This window comes from Mobula birostris, chromosome 2, assembly GCF_030028105.1.
Source record: "Mobula birostris isolate sMobBir1 chromosome 2, sMobBir1.hap1, whole genome shotgun sequence".
Taxonomy (NCBI): domain Eukaryota; kingdom Metazoa; phylum Chordata; class Chondrichthyes; order Myliobatiformes; family Myliobatidae; genus Mobula; species Mobula birostris.
In genome coordinates, this window is record NC_092371.1 from 239,136,316 (window position 1) to 239,158,957 (window position 22,642).

General features: G+C 44.0%; 1 protein-coding gene across 4 annotated transcripts in view; it reads left to right on the forward strand.

The window, feature by feature from the left end:
- Positions 1-22,642, forward strand: part of dse (dermatan sulfate epimerase) — a 138,211-nt gene that overhangs the window by 46,355 nt on the left and 69,214 nt on the right. For 2 of the 4 annotated variants that reach the window (XM_072251621.1, XM_072251622.1), the window contains exon 2: positions 1,032-1,487. The exons of 1 other annotated variant lie outside the window; for it this stretch is intronic. In XM_072251621.1, the coding sequence (XP_072107722.1) occupies positions 1,084-1,487 (404 nt within the window). In that variant the 5' untranslated portion in view covers positions 1,032-1,083. Of the gene's footprint in view, positions 1-1,031; positions 1,488-22,642 lie in introns of those variants that run through there. One more of the 4 variants, XM_072251623.1, reaches the window with a different exon arrangement.

The following is a 22,642-nucleotide window of genomic DNA, read 5'->3' on the forward strand; positions in this document are numbered from 1 at the left end:
GTAGTATAATGTCTAATCTCTTCATCAGTCCAGATGAAAGAACTCAGCCCGAAATACCGGCTCTTTATTTCTCTGCATGGATGATGTTGCCTGACCTGTTGGGTTCCTCCAGTGTTTTGTGTCTATTTCTCTGGATTTCCAGCATCTGCAGAATCTTGTGTTTATGAAATACTGGAGGAACTCAGCAGGTCAAGCAGCATCTACGGAGAGGAAGGAAGAGTCAACATTTTGAGCCAAGACCCTTCATCAGGAAGGGTCTCAGCCCAAAACATTGAATATTCCTCTCCATAGGTGCTGACTGACTTGCTGAGTTCTTACAGCATTTTGTATGTATTATTCTTGAGCTCCAACATCTGCAAAATCATTGGTGTTTATGAAATGCTGGGGGACGGCATCTGTGGAGAGGAATGATGACCCTTCATCAGGAACATAGAACAGTACAGCACAGTACAGGCCCTTCGGCCCACAATGTTGTGCCGACCCTTAAACCCTGCATCCCATATAACCCCCCCACCTTAAATCCCTCCATATACTTGTCTAGTAGTCCCTTAAATTTCACTAGTGTATCTGCCTCCACCACTGACTCAGGCAGTGCATTCCACGCAGCAACCACTCTCTGAGTAAAAAACCTTCCTCTAATATCCCCCTTGAACTTCCCACCCCTTACCTTAAAGCCATGTCCTCTTGTATTGAGCAGTGGTGCCCTGGGGAAGAGGTGCTGGCTGTCCACTCTATCTATTCCTCTTAATATCATGTATACCTCTATCATGTCTCCTCTCATCCAGAGAGTAAAACCCTAGCTCCCTTAATCTCTGCTCATAATGCATACTGTCTAAACCAGGCAGCATCCTGGTAAATCTCCTCTGTACCCTTTCCAATGCTTCCACATCCTTCCTATAGTGAGGCGACCAGAACTGGACACAGTACTCCAAGTGTGGCCGAACCGAAGGGTCTCGGCTTGAAACATTAATACTACATGGAATGGTAGTATTGCTTTGTGATGTGCTTTTTTTTTCCCCCTTCTTTTCCAGGGTTGCTGAAGATGATTCGGTTGGAAGTGGGATTTGGGGAGCTGCTGCCACAATGAAGACTTACACACATGGAGTACCAGTGATAATTTTGATAAATCTCTTCTCCCTTTTGACACATACAACAATTGGTGGCAGCATCCACTTTATGAATGGGAATTACGATGGTCACCCGATGCTGTACTTCAGTAAAGGCGATGTGGAAGGGCTGCGACTCAAGGCAAAAACTACTCACCGGCACATTGCGAACAGTATCTGGGACGCCGTGCAGGTCATGCTATCAAACCCAAAGGAATACCTGCCTCCCTGGGACCCCAAACAATTCAGCGCTCGATGGAATGAAATCTATGGCAACAACCTGGGCGTCTTGTCTATGTTCTGTGTCTTGTTTCCGGAACGAACAGATGCTGTGGAGTTTGCCATGGACTACATGGCGAGGATGGCATCTCAGCCTAGTTGGTAGATTCTTGTTTTAATTTTTTTTGAAGCATGTGTTTTATGGAGAGGCTTAATTTTGCTACATGCGCAAATGGGTCTTTCACCACAAGATATAGGAGCAGAATTAAACCATTTGGCCCATCGAATCTGCTCCACCATTTCATCATGGGTGGTACATTTCCCTCTCAGCCCCAGTCTCCTACTACAGGAAACATCCTCTCCACATCCACTCTATCAAAGCCTTTCACCATCCCATAGCTTTCAACGAGGTCACCCCTCATTCTTCTGAATTCCAGTGCATACAGGCCCAGAGCCACCAAACAGTCCTCATACGATGAAACTTTCAAACCCAGAATCAGTTTCGTAAACCTCCTTTGAACCCTCTTCAATGCCACCACATTGTACGCTTCCCAATTAATGTATTTATTGTGATACAGCACGGAATAGGTATTTCTGGCCCTTTCAACCGCACCGCCCAGCAACCTTTGATTTAACCCTAGCCTAATCACTGGACAATTTACAACGACCAATTAACCTACTAACCGGTGCGTCATAGGGATGAAACCAGAGCACCCAGGGAAAACCCTAGTGGCCATGGCGAGATAGTACAAACTGCTTACAGGCAGCGGTGGTAATTGAACCCGGGTTGCCTGTATGGTAACGTGTTATGCTAACCACTACGCTACCGTACCAGTCTGCATTTATTTGAAAAGAATTCAGAATGACCAAAGCAGGAGGAAGTTTTGAATTGACATCAGCTTGTTTCTTATTTACATTGTAAATGATTTTCTGTTCTTTATCCTGAAGGTTAGCCTGTACATTATCTTGTTTGCCTTGTGTGAGTTTGCGAAATTACAACTTAAAGCTTAATTTTCTTATCACTGCTGCAGACAACCAGAGAAAGTTCTTAGATGTATTTTAAAAACTAGTAATTTACCTATTACTTCTACATATTGGTTCATGTAGAAATTGGAGTGATTTGAAGTGGACTCAATAAATAATAAAGGTATCCGTTAGTCTTGTGAGACCATGGATCTGCGCCTGGAAAGTCTTCACTCTCCAGGACGCAGGCCTGGGCAAGGTTGTATGGAAGACCGGCAGTTGCCCGTGCTGCAAGTCTTCCCTCTCCACGACATCAATGTTGTCCAAGGGAAGGACAAGGGCCGATACAGTTTGGCACCAGTGTCGTCGCAGAGCACTGGGTGGACAAATACACCCTTAAAGTAGCTAATGAGTTGCAGGAAATCTTGATATCAGAAACGGAGACATATTAAATAACTGCCAAAGGTGGGAAGTCATTTAATGAAACCTCTGAGGAACATATCCAATTTGATCTGGAGAACACGTCAGGACAATAAGTTAACATGCCATGTTTGGTATTCATCTGGACAGGCACGCAGGACTATCCTCCAGTACTACCACAGTGAGTCTGCGACAGTGACAGTGTAGAACTTACCCAGAACTTCATGTGAAATTTTATGGATTACTGTCTCGCATGTATCAGCCTGACTCAGTTTTATTATTGCTATCATTCGTTAATTTTGACGTTTTGTCAGCGAGGATTATTCTTGGTGCATGAGAATTCACTTGGGAAGAAGAGAAAGTCTTGAGGTACCACAGTTGCTGGCTATCGTCTCAAAGCTTTCTTGACTCTGCCTTTTCCATTAAAATGCAGTGAAAGCAAGGTTAAAAGGCTCAACCTGCCTCCGTTTGAAAGCTTGTTTGATTTTGATGCATATTTATATGAGAGAAAATATAGAACATAGCACAGTACAGGCCCTTTGGCCTATGATGTGCTAACCTTTTAATCTACTCCAAGGCCAATCTAAACTTTCCCACCCACATAGACTCCATTTTTCTATTATCTGTGTTCTTATCTAGGAGTCTCCTGAGCATTCTGACAGGCTGCACCACTGTCTGGTATGGGGGGTGGGGAGCTACTGCACAGGACCGAAGGAAGCTGCAGAGGGTTGTAGATTTAGTCGGCTCCATCTTGGGTACCATCAGGGAGCGGTGCCTCAGAAAGGCAGCGTCCATTATTAAGGACCCCCAGCACCCAGGGCATGCCCTTTTCTCACAGTTACCATCAGGTAGGAGATACAGAAGCCTAAAGGCACACGCTCAGCAATTCAGGAACAGCTTCTTCCCCTCTGCCATCCGATTCCAAAATGGACATTGAATCCTTGGACACTACCTCACTTTTTTAATATATAGTATTTCTGTTTTTACATAATTTTTAATCTATTCATTATACGCATACTATAATTTATTTATTATTATCTTATTTTTTTCTCCTATATTATGTATTGCATTGAACTGCTGCTGCTAAGTTAACAAATTTCACGACACATGCCGGTGAAACTAAACCTGATTCTGATTATTTATTTATTGAGAGATACTGCACGGAGTAAGCCCTTCCGACCCTTTAAGCCGTGTCGCCCAGTAATCCCTCGATTTAACCCTAGCCTAATCTTGGGACAATTTACAATGACCAATTAACCTACCAACTGGTATGTCGTTGGACTGTGGGAGGAGGCCAGAGCACCCGAAGGAAACCCACGCAGTCACGGGGAGAATGTACAAACTCATTACAGGCAGCGGTGGGAATTGAACCCGCGTCACCGGCACTGTAAAGCGTTGTGCTAATCCTAATGTATTCTGATGCGTCTGTCTCTACCACTACCCTTTGGCAGTCCATTCCACTCTATGTAAATAAAAATCATACCTTTGACATTCCCCCACCCCTCCCCATGCATTACTCCAATCACCTTCACATTATGTTCTCTTGTATTAACCATTGCTGCTCTGGGGAGAAGGTGCTGGCTGTCCATCTTGTACAACTCTCATCTTCCTTTGTCCCAAAGAGAAAAGCTCCAGCTCCAGCCAAATCAACTTTTCCTCAAGACATGCTCTTTAATCTAGGCAACCTCCTGCTAAGCAATAAGCATGAGAAAGTCTGCATATGCTGGAAATCCAAAGCAACACAAACAAAATGCTGGAGGAACTCAGCAGGTCAGGTAGCATCTGTGGAAATGAATAAACAGTCAACGTTTTGGGCCGAGGCCCTTCTTCAGGACTGAGAAGGAAGGGGGAAGATGCCAGAATAAAAAAAGGTGGGGGGAGGGGAAGGAGGGTAAATAAAAGGTGATAGGTGAAGCCAGGTGGGTAGGAAAGTTAAAGGGTTGGAGAGGAAGGAGTCTGATAGGAGAGGAGAGTGGACCATAGGAGAATGGAAGGGAGGAGGGGAACCAGAGGAAAGAGTTAGGCTGATGAGAAGAGCTAAAAGAGTGGGGAAAAGAAAAAAGGAGGGGAAAGGAAGGGAAAACATTTTTTTGCCGGAAGGAGAAATCGATGTTCATGCCATCAGGTTGGAGAGTACCCAGACGGAATATAGGGTGTTGCTCCTCCACCCTGAGGGTGGCCTTATCTTTGCACAAGAGGAAGCCACCTCTTAAATATCTTGCTAAATCTCCTTTGCACTCTTTAATATTTCCACAACTTTCCTATAACGAAGCAACCAGAACTGATTTGATTTGGGTTTAATTGGTTACTATAAATGAGGTATCAAAAAGCTATTGCTGTGGCCTGCAGCCATCAGGCTCCTGCGCTCACCTGGCTGTTTGGCTGTGGGCTCACTTTCGGGGACTCTACAGGTCACATTCTGTGTGTTGTGTGATTATTTACCATTTGCACAATTTGTTCTTTTTTTCACACATTGGGTGCTTTGTTGTCTGGGGTTTCTCATAGATTTTGTTGTGTTGCTTTGCTGTGGTGGCTTTCTGCAAGAAGATGAATCTCAAGGTTGCATTGATTAAAAAAATTGCTTTGACCTTTGAACTTTTGAATTGAAGTTGGGTAAATCCTGCAGGGCACTAGCTTTGAAATATAAGCTCAAGTTATCAAGGCACGAAGGCACTGAATGAGGGGGCAATATTAATTTAGAAAGTTCTTGGCGGCACGGTAGCGTAGTGGTTAGCACAACGCTTCACAGTATCAGCAACCCAGGTTCAATTTCCACTACTGCTGCCCATAAGGAGTCTGCATGTTCTCCCTGTGACCGTGTGGGTTTTCTCCTGGTGCTCTGGTTTCCTCCCACAGTCCAAAGACGTACTGGTTGACAGGGTAATTGGTCATTGTAAATTGTCCGGTGGTTAGGCTAGGGTTAATTCAGGGTTGTTAGGGCGACATTGCTCGAAGGGCTGGAAGGGCCTACTCCAGGCTGTATCATTAAATAAATAAAATAATCATTTAACTCCTGAAGGAAGGTGTTGCTCCAAAACAGCAACAGCTCATTTCCCTCTACATATGCTGTCTGAACTGCTGAGGTCCTCCAGCACATTTTGCTCCAGATTCCAGCATTGGAGAAAGGAGCTGAATTAGGCCATTGGGTCTATCATTCGATTTATTATCCCTCTCAAACACATTCTCCTGCTTTCCACCTGTAATCTTTGACACCCTTCCTAAACGAGAACCTGTCAGCCTTCACCTTAAGTATACCCAATGACTTGCCCTGTGCTGATGAATTCCACAGATTCACCACCCTCTGGCTAAAGAAATTCCTCCTTGTCTTGGTTCTAAGAGGTCATCTTTGTAATCTGAGGCTGTGAACACTGGTCCTAGACTCTCCCAGATGAACTAGCTCAAGGGTTCTGAAAGAGATTGAGGAGGCATTAGTGATGATACTTCAGGAATAATTAGATTCTGAAATGTTTCCTGAGGACTGGGAAGTTGCAAATATTGCTCCACTCTTTAAGAAGGAAGGAAGTTATAGGACAGTTCGTCTGGCCTTGGTGGTTGGAAAGGTGTTGGAGTCAATTGTTGAGGATGAGGTTTCAGGGTACTTAGAGGCACATGATAAAATAGGCCAAAGTCAGCATGGTTTCCTTAAGGGGGAATCTTGCCTGACAAATCTGTTGGAATTCTTTGAGGAAATAACAAGCTAGAAGGATAATCCAAAGAGCTTTTACATGTATATTAAGAGCAGAAGGATTGTAAGGGATAAAATTGGTCCTCTTGAAGATTAGATTGGACGGCTATGTGTGGAACCAAAGGAAATAGGGGAGATCTTAAATAGGATTTTTGCGTCTGTATTTACTAAGGAAACTGGCATGAAGTCTATGGAATTAAGGGAAACAAGTAGTGAGATCATGGAAACTGTACTGATCGAAAAGGAGGAGGTGCTTGCTGTCTTGAGGAAAATTAAAGTGGATAAATCCCCGGGACCTGACAGAGTGTTCCCTCGGACCTTGAAGGAGACTAGTGTTGAAATTGCAGGGGCCCTGGCAGAAATATTTAAAATGTCGCTGTCTACAGGTGAGGTACCGGAGGATTGGAGAGTGGCTCATGTTGTTCCGTTGTTTAAAAAAGGATCAAAAAGTAATCCGGGAAATTATAGGCCAGTAAATTTAATGTCGGTAGTAGGTAAGTTATTGGAGGGAGTACTAAGAGACAGAATCTACAAGCATTTGGATAGACAGGGACTTGTTAGGGAGAGTCAACATGGCTTTGTGCGTGGTAGGTCATGTTTGACCAATCTATTGGAGCTTTTTGAGGAGGTTACCAGGAGAGTGGATGAAGGGAAGGCAGTGGATATTGTCTACATGGACTTCAGTAAGGCCTTTGACAAGGTCCCACATGGGAGGTTAGTTAGGAAAATTCAGTCGCTAGGTATACATGGAGAGGTGGTAAATTGGATTAGACATTGGCTCAATGGAAGAAGCCAAAGAGTGGTAGTAGAGAATTGCTTCTCCGAGTGGAGGCCTGTGACTAGTGGTGTGCCACAGGGATCAGTGCTGGGTCCATTGTTATTTGTCATCTATATCAATGATCTGGATGATAATGTGGTAAATTGGATCAGCAAATTTGCTGATGATACGAAGATTGGAGGTGTAGCAGACAGTGAGGAAGGTTTTCAGAGCCTGCAGAGGGACTTGGACCAGCTGGAAAAATGGGCTGAAAAATGGCAGATGGAGTTTAATACAGACAAGTGTGAGGTATTGCATGTTGGAAGGACAAACCAAGGTAGAACATACAGGGTTAATGGTAAGGCACTGAGGAGTGCAGTGGAACAGAGGGATCTGGGAATACAGATACAAAATTCCCTAAAAGTGTCGTCACAGGTAGATAGGGTCGTAAAGAGAGCTTTTGGTACATTGGCCTTTATTAATCAAAGTATTGAGTATAAGAGCTGGAATGTTATGATGAGGTTGTATAAGGCATTGGTGAGGCCGAATCTGGAGTACTGTGTTCAGTTTTGGTCACCAAGTTACAGGAAGGATATAAATAAGGTTGAAAGAGTGCAGAGAAGGTTTACAAGGATGTTGCCGGGACTTGAGAAACTCAGTTACAGAGAAAGGTTGAATAGGTTAGGACTTTATTCCCTGGAGCGTAGAAGAATGAGGTATATTTGATATATACCTCTATTTGATAGAGGTATATAAAATTTTGATGGGTATAGGTATAGATAGAGTGAATGCAAGCAGGTTTTTTCCACTGAGGCAAGGGGAGAAAAAAACCAGAGGACATGGGTTAAGGGTAAGGGGGGAAAAGTTTAAAGGGAACATTGGGGGGGTGCTTCTTCACACAGAGAGTGGTGGGAGTATGGAATGAGCTGCCAGACGAGGTGGTAAATGCGGGTTCTTTTGTAACATTTAAGAATAAATTGGACAGATACATGGATGGGAGGTGTATGGAGGGATATAGTCCGTGTGCAGGTCAGTGGGACTAGGCAGAAAATGGTTCGGCACAGCCAAGAAGGGCCAAAAGGCCTGTTTCTGTGCTGTAGTTTCTATGGTTTCTATGGTTAGATAGACAAAGGAGAATTAATGGATGTTGTATACTTGGATTTTCATAAGGGTTTTTATGAAAGATGTCACACATGAGGCTGCTTAACAAGATAAAATCCTGTGGTATTTCAGGAAAGATACCAGCGTGGATTGAAGATTATCTGACTGGCCGGAAGCAAAGAGTAGGAATAAAGGGAGCCTTTGCTGGTTGGGGGGCGCTAAAAACAACCTGGCCCATAGAAAGGAACGTTGTATCTCCGGTAGAGCTGAGAACCCTTGTAGATGTGACTTTTGCAACAGAGACTGCCAGTCTTGCATTGGTCTCGTCAGCCTCTGATGGTGCTACACCAATAAACGTAGATAGCTAGGATGCATCATCCTTGGTCGACCTCGAGTAGGGGAGGGCCTTACAAATAACTTCATGGTTCAGTGATAGCTAAGTACACTTAATTCAGTTATACGTCAAAGCAGATACTCATGTTTCTTCTTGGAATTCATAACGGAATTCTAAAAATGTAAACTAATACTAATGTAAAGGTGGATTAGAATTTCGTCTGGTTTGAAGCTTTTATCAGAGTGTTTCAATAGCAAAATCAATTAAAATTCTGGCTGTGTAATATCATACGGACACATTTCAGGAGATACTGTTAAAGGAGAAAGTGACAATGCCCTTGATTGTACAGTCACTGGACCCTTTGGCAGTTACCTACCCAGTGTCTTTGTGGTGGCTAGAAGGACATGGAACATTTGTGGGGAGGTGGGATCTGTGGAACAGCTCGGATACTGACTAGGAAGGGAAACACTTAATTTCTTGCTGTTAGTTCCAGGAGTTAGGGAGGGGATTGGAGTTGAAGTTTATCAGGATAACTTGGGATTGGCGAGTGTTGAGCGCTGCGGGACGATTGAGGGACTGGTGGAGAGAAGGAGTCCTGGGGGGTGGGGGTGGTATGGGCGCACATACACCCAGCCCTGAGTCACCAGGCAAAGCCACTTGATTCCAAACAATTGGTTTATTGATCAGTACAGAATGTCTCTCTGGTGCTTCCCACTTCCTCCCGTCTCCCTTCCCCTTTTGTCCACCATGATTCCCCTCTCCCTGCCCCCTTCCCACTCTCTGTCCACATTAGAGACCAATATCAGAATCAGGTTTATCATCACTCACTGTCATGAAATTTGTTTTCATGTGTTTGTACAGTGCAATACATAAAATTAGTTAAAATATATGACCTTTGCACAGTCCTGTAAAATAAAGTTAGGGGACAATAGAATAAAATGTGCAAAAATACCAGGATGTATTTACAATGTAAACAGCATTGTAACAAGGGATTTAAAGTGTTTACAGGACAGAGCAGCGACTGGGATGATGCATGGGGGGCAGTGGGGAGAGTGCTTTAACCGGAATGGTTGAACAGATTAACTGCCCGGGGGAAGAAACTTTTAAGAGGCTGTTTCCCACTCTCACCTTATCTCCTTACCTGCCCATCACCTCCCTCTGGTGCTCCTCCCCCTTCCCTTTCTTCCGTGGCCTTCTGTCCTCTCCTATCACATTCCCCCTCTCCAGCCCTTTACCCCTTCCACCAATCAAACTCACAGCTCTACTTCACCTCTTCCTCCACCCCCCCCACCCCCCCACCGCATCTCGGTTTCACCTATACCTACTACCTTGTATTTCTTCCTTTCCTCCCTCACCCCCACCTTCTTACCCAGATGTTTCATCTCTTTTTCCAGTTCGGATGAAGGATCTCGGCCCGAAACATCGACTGACCATAGATGCTACCTGACCTTCTGTGTTCTTCTAGCATTTTGTATAAGCAGCCGGTGCATATCACAAGTCCTGGTTATGCGACCACTGATACCAGGCAGACAATCTCTGAAGAGCATTTTATATTTGTCACAAAATACTCCCAGCATTCCCTCTTTTTTTTAACAGTTTCAATGACCAACCATTCCTCTGAGCAGGAAATGCTTACATGGCCTGAAAACAGTGCAGCACTTTAATAAAACATTATATTAAAAAAAACTTCCAGCTGTGCAGCAACAAAGGCTTTGTGCACAGGAGCATTTCAGTTACTGTGTGGCTGTGCACCCGCTCATTTCAGAGGGAACAGTGTATACTGCCCTGAGGTTCATCTTCTTCCCTCCGCTAGCCTGCAGGTCACCCTTGGGCAAGGTGTAGCACCTACTTAACCCCCCAATCAGGGTCAAGTGAAGCCATGGGAACTGGTGATGGGTGGTCGTATGAGCAGTCGGTGCATATCACAAGTCCTGGTTATGCCACCACTGATACCAGGCAGAAGATCTCTGAAGAGTATTGATAATGGCTGGGGTCACCCATCTTGCAAAGGCACTGCCCAGAAGTAGGCAATGGCAAACTTCTTCTGGAGAAAAATTTACCAGAAACAATTGTGGTTATGAGACCATGATGCCCCACCCACATCAGAAGACACTGCACATAATGATGGGATGATGAATTATTTTCAATGAATCAGATGTCAAAAAAGATATTGATATTCTCAGAATGGCTGAAGTAGTAACAGTTACCTCCATCAAAGACCCCACATAAGTACGATTTGCTAAATAACTTTCTTTTCTGAATCATTCTATGATTCTGTTAAATTTATTTTGATGTAGTATTTTAAATTACTCAGCTAGGCAGCTTTAGGCTTGCTGTAATTTAATACAGCTCTTTGCCAAATGCGTTCCCTGGTGGTACGGCAAATACCTTATAGTATTGTCCTTCCCAGTTGTTAAAGAGCTCATCTGCTGTGACAGTATTAGTTTAGAACATTCCAATTGTGTGCATTTGGCTATTCCAGAGGAAACTTTACAGATACTCAAAAACAAACCCATGGAAAATGCAGGGAATACTCGACAAGTCGGGTAATATCTGTGGGAGAAGAAAAGAGAGCAAACGTTTCAGGATCAGGATCCAAGTTTCATCAGAACTGTGAAAGTGGAAGAACACACTCAGTAGCCACTTTATCAAGTTCGTCCTGTACCTAATAACGTGGCCTCTGAGTGTGTGTTCATGGCCTTCTGCTGTAGCCTGTCCACTTCAAGAAATTCTCTTCTGCACTCCACTGTTGTAATGTGTGGTTATCTGAGTTACTATCACATTCCTGTCCACCTCAGCCAGTCTGGCCATTCTCATCTGACTTCTCTCATTAACAAGGGGTTTTCATCTATAGAGCTGCCACTCACTGGATGTGTGTTTTTTTTTTGTTTTTCACATCATTCTCCGTAAACTCTAGAGCAGGGGTTTCCAACCTGGGATCCACAGTCTCCTTGCCTATTGGACCATGCCATGAACAAAGGTTGGGGACCCCTGCTCTAGAGACTGCTGTGCATTTAAAATCCCAGGAGATCAACAGTTTCTGAGATAGGCAGACACCCTGTCTGGCACCAGCGATCATTCCACAGTCAAAGTCACCTGGTTCACATTTCTTCCCCATTCTGACGTTTGGTCTGAACAACAACTGAATGTCTTGACCGTATCTGTATGCTTCTTATGCAGGAAGTTGCTGCCACATGATGGGTTGATTAGATATTGGTATTAACAAACCTAATTGTTTGGTGGTGAATCTATGGAACTTGTTGCCACGGGCAGCAGTGGAGGCCAAGTCATTGGGTGTATTTAAGGCAGAGGTTGATAGGTATCTGAGTAGCCAGGGCATCAAAGGTTATGGTGAGAAGGCGGGGGAGTGGGACTAGATGGGAGAATGGATCAGCTCAAGACTCGATGGGCCGAATGGCCAACTTCTGCTCCTTTGTCTTATGGTCTTATGGTCTCTAATAACATGGCTACTTAATGTAAGTGTGCTTAACATTGCACAGAGGGTGGTTGAAGTCAACATGGGGAATAAAAATCAGATTTATTAACAATGATGTATGACAAGAACTTTGTTGTAATACTGCAGCAAAATGGCAAAGATCTTTAAATTACAACAATATATAAACAGTGCAAAGACAAGGAATAACAAAGTGTTCAAGATTCAAAATTGTTTATTGTATTTCTTCAGTACACGAGGGTAAAGGAGAATGAAATGATTGTTACTCTAGATCTGATGCAGCATCAAAAGACCAAACATAAAAATGCAATAAATGTAAAAGTAATCCTATAAAACACAATGTACAAGGAACTGACCAGGTCAGGCAGCATCTATGGAAAGTAATAAACAGTTGGCACACATCGTCAGGACTGAATATTTTAAAGTTTGGGTTATTTTGGAGCTCTGTTGGACTGCAACCTTGTCGTGGTTTTGCTGGCTTGCGAGCTTCAGTGACCTGGAGGGCTCTGCTGGCTGGAGTCAAGGCTTTATGCTTTGGTTCTTGGTGGTCAATGTGTTGGGCTGAGACCCTTCTTCAGGCCTGTCATCCTCATTCTGGTGAGGGGTCACGGCCCAAAAAGTCAACTGTTTATTCATTTCCATAGATGCCAGGTTCCTCCAGCATCTGCGGGCTTTCTTGTGTTTGTGATGCACAAGGAACTGTTTGAGTGTGGCCGTATATAGATAAGATCAGCTTATCTACATAGACTGATTGTATATTAAGTGATGCTAGGTGCAGGAGTGTCTGTACATGAGGTGACTCTAACGGGAAATGATAAAGTGGACCGTTCAGAAATCTGCTGGCGGAGGGGAAGAAGCTGTCCCTAAGTTACTGAAAGTGGGTTTTCTTGCTCCTGTGCCTCCTCCCTGATGGCGGTAAATATCGTGTACTGAAATGGTAAGGTTAGTTAATGCAGTTTGACACTTGTCAAGTACAGTGATGACATCATCAGTCTGGGACGGAGCAACACGTGATGTGAGGGAGCATGGAAGTGAGAATGAGAAATAAAGACACGTTCGGAGCATGAAGCATCAAGTCACGATATATGCACTGTCTATTTCAGTACTAACTACTACTACGTCGACTGAGGCCTAGGGGGCCGGTGTCGGGCACGATGACGGACTCTCCACTTCTCCTTCATAGTCATAGTCATAGTCATACTTTATTGATCCTGGGGGAAATTGGTCTTTGTTACAGTTGCACCATAAATAATAAATAGTAATAGAACCATAACTAGTTAAATAGTAATATGTAAATTATGCCAGTAAATTATGAAATGTCCAGGACCAGCCTATCGGCTCAGGGTGTCTGACCCTCCAAGGGAGGAGTTGTAAAGTTTGATGGCCACAGGCAGGAATGACTTCCTATGATGCTCTGTGCTGCATCTCGGTGGAATGAGTCTCTGGCTGAATGTACTCCTGTGCCCAACCAGTACATTATGTAGTGGATGGGAGACATTGACCAAGATGGCATGCAACTTAGACAGCATCCTCTTTTCAGACACCACCGTAAGAAAGTCCAGTTCCATCCCCACAACATCACTGGCCTTACGAATGAGTTTGTTGATTCTGTTGGTGTCTGCTACCCTCAGCCTGCTGCCCCAGCACACAACAGCAAACATGATCGCACTGGCCACCACAGACTCATAGAACATCCTCAGCATCATTCATAGCCCTCCACGTCAGCGCCTTCCGTATCTTTATGTCCTTCAGTACTAAGACAGGTTGAAAACACACAACAGTACAGTAATGAGAAGATTGCATATCCCGGATGGTGAGGGTCCTTAATGTCTTTTGGACGTGTCCTCAATAATGGGTGGGGTGGGGACAGTTGTGCCTGGGATGGTGCTGGCTGAATGTACCACCCTCATGCAATCCCTGTAATAGACTCGGGATCAGTGACCACAAGCGCTGATAATGCTGTTTAAGAGAGGGTAATGGATGCTTGTTGATCACGAGCGATCTGTTTGGACATCTGTAAACAGAAAGAGATGAATAATGATGGTGAAAAATATGCTGGGAGTGTGTAATGCCGAACATGGTGGTTACTGGAAATCCAGAGCAAAAAAGAGCGTGAGAAACAGGCGGCATCTGAAGAGAGAGAAAAAAAACTGCTCGGTGGGTTTTCGTCAAAACTGACTGTTTCTGACAAAAAAAACAGGAAAATGTCGGTTACTGGATTTTAATGCTGAATTCTGAGGACTATAATTCTCCATGGAAGATTAACTTTCTCAGATTTACATTAGGTTTTGTTTCTTCTCTGCGACTTTAAATATTTTTTCCTAAAATTTTATATTCTGACGGATGGTTTATTAAATTTAGATTTTGCAATGGATGTAAAGAAAATATGCTTCAAATACGGGAAATCTGAAACTAAACCAGGAAATGTTGAAAACACTAAATGAGTCAGACAGCATCCGTAGGAGGAACAAAGTTAACATTCCAAGTTGGTCCCAAATACAAGTAGACTCATTGCGAGATCTAAATTTAATAAACCATCCGTCAGTCCGGTCCGTTATTGGTCTGTGTGTGGGATTCCTCAGCAGTGCACTGGGGAGAATAGCCACTGAGTTCTTAGCGCTGCACAGTAGCTAATTACAGCACCAGCGATCAGCAATTGGGGTTTGATTCCTTGCCGGTGTCTATAAGGAATCTGTTCTCCCCATGACCATGTAGGTTTCCGCTGGGTGCTCTGGTTACCTCCCACATTCCAAAGACATATGGTTAGGGGGTAGTAAGTTGAGGGCATGCTATGTTGCACCAGAACACTGCACTTCTACAGATGGCTGGCTGCATCAGAGCCTGGTATGGAAACCCAATGTCTTTGAATGGAAGATCCTACAAAAGGTAGTGGATGTGGCCCAGTCCATCTCGGGTAAAGCCCTGCCCACCATCGAGCACATCTACTCTGAGTGCTGTCACGGGGAAGCAGCATTCATCTTCAAGGAGCCCCCAGTTACTCAGGGCATGTTCTCTTCTCACTGCTGCCATCAGGAAGAATGTACAGGAGCCTCAGGACTCACATCACCAGGTTCAGGAGCAGTTATTACCCCTCAATCATCAGATCCTTGAACCGGTACGTTAGTTCAAATGACGAATCTGTTAGAGTTCTTGGAGAAGGTAACAAGCAGGGTGGACAAAAGATGGGCAGTGGATGTCATTTACTTGGATTTTTGGAAGCCATTTGATAAGGTGCCACACATGAGGCTGCTTAAGATAAAATCCTATGGTGTGACAGGAAAGGTACTGGCATGGATAGAGGAATGGCTGACGGGCAGGAGGCAGCGAATGGGAATAAAGGGGACCTTTTCTGGTTGGCTGCCAGTGACTAGTGGTGTTCCTCAGGGGTCAGTATTGGCACCACTGCTTTCACTTTATTTGTCATTGATTTAGATAATGGAATAGATGGCTCTGTGGCAAAGTTTATGGATGATAGGTGGAGGGGTAGGTAGTGTTGAGGAAGCAATGCAATTGTAGCAGAACTTAGACAAAATGGAAGAATGAGCAAAAAAGTGTCAGATGGAATACAGTGTTGGGAATTGTACGATAATGCATTTTGGTAAAAGGAACAATAGTGCAGACCATTATCTAAATGGGGAGAAGATTCAAACATCAGAGGTGCAGAGGGACTTAGGAGTCCTTGTGCAAGACTCCCAGAAGGTTAATTTACAGGTTGAGTCTGTGGTAAAGAAACTGCCAAACACAATGTTGCCATTTATTTCAAGGGGAATAGAATACAGGTATAACAGCAAGGCGATAATGCTGAGCCTTTATAAGACACTAGTCTGGTCGCCGTGGAGTATCATCAACAGTTTTGGGCCCCATATCTCAGAAAGGACATGTTGTCATTGGACAGAGTCCAGAGGAGGTTCATGAGGACGATTCTGGGAATGCAGGGGCTAACATATGAGGAGCATTTGGCAGCTTTGGGCCTGTATTCGCTGGAATTTAGAAGATGCGTGGGAAGATCTCATTGAAGCCCACTGAACGTTGAAAGGACTAGATAAGGTGGATGTGGAGAGGATTTTTCCTGTGGTGGGGGTATCCAGAACTAGAGGACACAGACTCAAAATTGAGGGTTGACCTTTTAGAATAGGGGTAAGGGGGATCATTTTCAGCCGGAGAGTAGTGAATCTGTGGAATGCTCTGCCGCAGACTGCGGTGGAGGACAAGTCTGTGCATACATTTAAGGCAGAACTTGATAGTTTCCTGATCGGTCAGGGCATCGAAGGATATGGCGAGAAGGCTGGTGTAGGGGTTTCAGTGGGATCCAGGATCAGCCATGATGGAATGGTGAAGTAGACTCAATGGGCTGAATGGCCTAATTCTGCTCCTATACAGTGGCATGCAAAAGTTTGGGCACCCCGGTCAAAATTTCTGTTACTGTGAATAGTTAAGTGAGTAGAAGATGAACTGATCTCCAAAAGTCATAAAGTTAAAGATGAAACATTCTTTTCAAGATCTTGAGCAAGATTAGTGTATTATTTTTGTTTTGTACAATTTTAAAATGGGAAAAAAAGGAAAGGAGCGCCATGCAAAAGTTTGGACATCCGAAGAGATTTGAGCTTGCAGATAACTCTTTCTAAGGTGTCAGATCTTAATTAGCTTGTTAGGGCTATGGCTTGTTCACAGTCATCGTTAGGAAAGGCCAGGTGATGCAAATTTCAAAGCTTTATAAATACCCTGACTCATCAAACCTCATTCCAACAATCAGCAGCCATGGACTCCTCTAAGCAGCTACCTAGCACTCTGATAATTAAAATAAATGATGCCCACAAAGCAGGAGAAGGCTATAAGAAGATAGCAAAGCGTTTTCAGGTAGCCATTTCCTCAGTTCGTAATGTAATTAAGAAATGGCAGTTAACAGGAACGGTGGAGGTCAAGTTGAGGTCTGGAAGACCAAGAAAATCTTTCAAGAGAACTGCTCATAGGATTGCTGGAAAGGCAAATCAAAAACCCCTGCATGACTGCAAAAGACCTTCAGCAAGATTTAGCAGACTCTGGAGTGGTGGTGCACTGTTCTACTGTGCGGTGACACCTGCACAAATATGACCTTCATGGAAGAGTCATCAGAAGAAAACCTTTCCTGCGTCCTCACCACAAAATTCAGTGTCAGAAGTTTGCAAAGGAACATCTAAACAAGCCTGATGCATTTTGGAAACAAGTCCTGTGGACTGATGAAGTTAAAATAGAACTTTTTGGCCGTGATGACCAAAGGTATGTTTGGAGAAAAAAGGGTGCAGAATTTAATGAAAAGAACACCTCTCCAACTGTTAAGCATGGGGGTGGATCGATCATGCTTTGGGCTTGTGTTGCAGCTAGTGGCACAGGGAACATTTCACTGGTAGAGAGAAGAATGAATTCAATTAAATACCAGCAAATTCTGGAAGCAAACATCACACCGTCTGTAAAAAAGCTGAAGATGAAAAGAGGATGGCTTCTACAACAGGATAATGATCCTAAACACACCTCAAAATCCACAATGGACTACCTCAAGAGGCGCAAACTGAAGGTTTTGCCACGGCCTTCACAGTCCCCTGACCTAAACATCATCGAGAATCTGTGGATAGACCTCAAGAGCATTGCAAGCAAGATGACCTAAGAATTTCACAGATCTAGAAGCCTTTTGCAAGGAAGAATGGGTGAAAATCCCCCAGACAAGAATTGAAAGACTCTTAGCTGACTATAGAAAGTGTTTACAAGCTATGATACTTGCCAAGGGGGGTGTTCCTAAGTACTGACCATGCAGGGTGCCCAAACTTTTGCTTGCCTCTGTATCTCATGGTCTTCACTCTGATGCATTATTTTAAACTCAATGGAGGAAAAGTTAGGGGAAATGACAGAGGTGGGTAGTTTTTTTTTCAGAGTGGTAGGTGCCTAGAATGTACTGGTGGTAGAGGCAGATATAACAGGGATACTTAAGAGACTCTTAGGTACATGGATGAAGAAAAACTGTGGGGGGGGTGGTTAAGACCTGTATAGGGGGGAACGGTTTGGATCAAGGGTCAGCTTTATTTGTCATATGCACTTATATATATTAAGAATTTGCTGTGGTGTGTTGGTGTGACATTCAACACCAAAACAACATTCAACAATTATAAAAACTTATATAAAAATTAAAGTTAAGAGGTTAAAATATGGATATAGAATAATAAATCACAAACACAAGAAAGTATGCAGATACTGGAAATCCAGAGCACCACGCACAAAAAGCTGGAAGAACTCAGCAGGTCAGGCAGCATCGAAGGAAAAGAGTGAACAGTCAATGTTTGGAGCCGAGACGCTTCATCATGATATAGAATAAAATGTGTTTAGACACAAATATACGCACACACATAAATACCAGCATAGATTGACAAAGGAATAAGTTAAAAGTACAGCACAACATTCTGGGCCAAAGAGCTTGTACTGTACTGACACGTTCTAGGATCGATGTCAGCAGTTAGTTATTAGATTTATCTGAGAATGGTAAAGTGGGGCAGATTACAAGGGAGGTGGGGAGAGACAATGTTATAAAGGAATTTGAGACCAGCAGTAGGAACCTTTAAATTGCTTAATCTTGAGTCAATGAGCAAGGGACCAAACCAAGAAAGTTCATTCCTTTTTGTGATTGATAACACCTCATTCTCTTTGTTTGCAAGCCAAGTTAGCATACTAAGGTGGATGGCTCCAGTACTGCATAACTTTTGCAATCACAGAGGATACTTAATCTTCCTGAAGGTGTTTGCAGTTTCAAAATAGAAGGGGTGACACAATAGCATGTTGGTTAGCACAGTGGCGTATTGGTTAGCACAGCAGTTTGCAGTACCAGTGACCCGGGTTCAATTCCCGCTGCTGTCTGTAAGGAGTTTGCACAGTCTCTCCGTGACCACATGGGTTTCCTCTGGATGCTCCAGTTTCCTCCCACAGTCCAAAGATGTACCAGTTGCTGGGTTAATTGTTCATTATAAATTGTCCCATGATTAGGCTCGGGTTAAGTCGGTGAATTGCTGGGGGAGGGCGGAGTCAGTGGTTCGGAAGGGCCTGTTCTGTACTGTACTTCAATAAACAAATAAATAAAAATAAGAAAGTTGGGGAAGTAAAGTTAAAACAGTGAGACGGCTGGATGCAAAATTAGCCACAAGATGTTCTGATTATTTTCTCTTGAATTATGGATGCGACTCAGGCAGGTGGGGCTCTTTAGCCTTGGATGGCAGCCCGCCTAGGGGAAGGAAAACTGATTTTAAACCTCCACTGCCTTGCAGCCATACCCACCCATGGGAAAGGCTTCAGGAGTAAACCCCAAGGAAGAAATCTGGAGCTGGGGTCCCTAAGGCAGTTTGATGTTGTTTACAACTTCACTCTGGCAACCTCTGCCACAACACTGGTTCTTCAAACCTTCCCACCCAGGCTTGTGCCCTGGAGAGGACGCAGTCCACCTGGGATCGATGGCTGCCTACTATGGATGTGGTTGTCGTTACTGACATACTGTATGTTGTGAAATTTGTTGTTTTGTAGCAGCAGTATAAAGTTCAAAGTTTGAAGTAAATTTCGTTATCAGAGTACATTTATATCGTAATATATAACGCTGAGATTAATTTTCCTGTGGGCATTCTCAGCAAATCTATGGAATAATAGCTATAGCAGGATGAATGAAAGATCATCCAGAGTGCAGACGACAATGAACTGTGCAAATGCAAACATAAATAAAAGATGATAACATGAAATGCCAGACTGTGATACAGCCAGACAATATACTGTCTAATACAACTCTATAAAAGTTTGTCAAAGTTGTTGATGTCATACTGGATCTCCGCAGTCTCCTAAGGAAGTAGAGGTGCTGTGGGGTTTTCTTCACGGTTACATTTACGTGCTGGGTCCAGGACAGATCATCTGAAGTAGTAACACCCAGGAGTTTGAAGTTACTAACCCTCTCCACTTCTGATCCTCTGATGATTACTGGCTCATTGATCTCTGGTTTCCCTCTCCTGATGTCTACAATCGGTTCCTTGGTCTTGCCAACATTGAGTGACGGGTTGTTGTTATCACACCACTCAGCTAAAATTTCATTCACCCTCCTGTATGCTGGTTCATCACCACCTTTGATTTGGCCCACAACAGTGGTGTCACGAGTAAATTTGAATATGGCATTGGAGCTGTACTTAGCATCAAAGTGTAAAGCGAGTAAGGCAATACTGTGCTAAGCACACAGCAATATTTAAAAAGTGACTATAAGTTTATTTTTATTTTCTATTTAGAGATGCTGCGTGATAACCAGCCTTTTTTTGGCCCAACAAGCCTGAGCCACCCAGATGCACCCACTTGACCAATCAACCTACGGACATCTTTGGAGTGCAGGAGGAAACTGGAGCACCCAAAGGAAACCCACACGGTCGTGGGGAGAGCGTACACACTCCTTACAGGCAGTGGCGGAGATTGAACCTCTGGTGCTGTGATAGCGTTACGCTAACCACTACACTACCGAACCTCCCTAGTTACAATAAGAAATGTAAAAAATAAGCAATCAATAAATATTGCAAACAGCAAAGTAGTGTTCATGGGTTCATTGTCCATTCAGGAATTTGATAGCGGAGGGGAAGAAGTTCCTCAGATGTTGGGTGCGTGTCTGTCCTGTACATCCTCCCTGATGGTAGTAATGAGAAGAGGGCTTGCCCTGGAGGATGGTGAGGGTCCTTCATGGTGTATGTTGCCCTCTTGAGACATTGCCTTTTGAAGATGCCCTTGATGCTGGGGAGGCTTGTGATTCAGCTCGCTGAGCTTACAACCCTCTGCAGCGTTTTCTAATCCTGTGCAGTGGTGCCCCAATGCCGAACTGTGATACAACCAGTAAGAACGCTCTCCACTTTACATCTGTAGGAACTTGCGAGAGTCGTTGGTGACATACCTAATCTCCTCAAACTCCGAATGAAATATAGCCTTTGGTGTGCCTTCTCCATAACTGCATCAATATATTGGGCCGAAGGATAGATCTTCAGAGGTGTTGACATCCAGGAACTTGAAACTGCTCACTCTTTCCACTGCTGACTTGTAGATAAGGACTGGCGAACGTTCTCCCCACTTCCCCTTCCTGAAGTTCATGGTCAATTCCTTGGGGTTACTGACACTTAAAGCATTATTCCCGATCAGCATGATTGCATGATCCTACTGTCAGGGACTGAACCCAGGTGTGGAGGAACGATATATCATGACAGTAGGACCCAGTGATCACACTAACCCGGAATAGCTTTAAATAATCACAGTATGTGGAAAACCCGCACTAATCAAAATAAACTTAACAAGATTAAACAGAAAGCACAAAGGCCTTACTGACTGCATGATACACCAGTTAACAACTTCAGGTGCACAGGCCTGCAGGGTTAAGACGTGTACTGCCAGTTTTATTACACAGAGATTGGTAGGTGCGTGGAGCAGACTGTCAGGGGACTGGCGGAAGCAGACACGATCACTGTACGTTGTTTAAGAGGCTGTTAGACACATGAATATACATGGCAGGTAGGGATATGTGTCATGACTAGGCAGCAAAGAATTGGTTGAATTCAGCATTTTGAGCCGAGGTGCCTCTTTCTGTGCTGTAGAATTTTCTAGGGATGGGGTTCCTCTGATCCTCACCTACCACCCCATGAGCCTCCGCATCCGACTCAGCATTCTCCCCACCTTCCACCACCTTCAACGGAATCCTACCACCAAACACATCTTTACCTCCCCCCTCAACTCCATTTTCTACAGAGATCGCTCCCTCTGCAATTCTTGTCCATTCATCCCTCCCCTCTAATCTCTGTATCCCTACAATCCATGCAGATGACAGAAATGCTACACCTGCCCATTTACCTCCTCTCTTACCTCCATTCAGGGCCCCAAAAAGTCCTTGCAAAAGTGAGGCAACATTTAACTTGCAGATCTGCTGGGTTGTCTATTGTATCCTGCGTGCCTCTTCTACATCGATGAGACCCAAAGTAAATTAGATCGAGCACCTCTGCTCCATCCACATAAAGCATGATTTCCCAGTGACCAACCAGTTTAATTCCGATCCCCATTCCCATTCTGACATGTTGGTTTATGGCCTCTTCTGTGACAATCAGACCACTCTCAGGGTGGAATATCATAGTGGTGGTAGTGGTAGTAGTCATACTTTATTGATCCTGGGGGAAATTGGTTTTTCATTACAGTTGCACCATAAATAATAAATAGTAATAAAACCATAAATAGTTTAATAGCAATATGTAAATTATGCCAGGAAATAAGTCCAGGACCAGCCCATTGGCTCAGGGTGTCTGACCCTCCAAGGGAGGAGTTGTAAGGTTTGATGGCCACAGGCAGGAATGACTTCCTATGACGCTCTGTGTTGCATCTCGGTGGAATGAGTCTCTGGCTGAATGTACTCCTGTGCCCAACCAGTACATTATGTAGTGGATGGCAGACATTGTCCAAGATGGCATGCAACTTGGACAGCATCCTCTTTTCAGACACCACCGTGAGAGAGTCCAGTTCTACCCCCACAACCTCACTGGCCTTGCGAATGAGTTTGTTGATTCTGTTGGTGTCTGCTACCCTCAGCCTGCTGCCC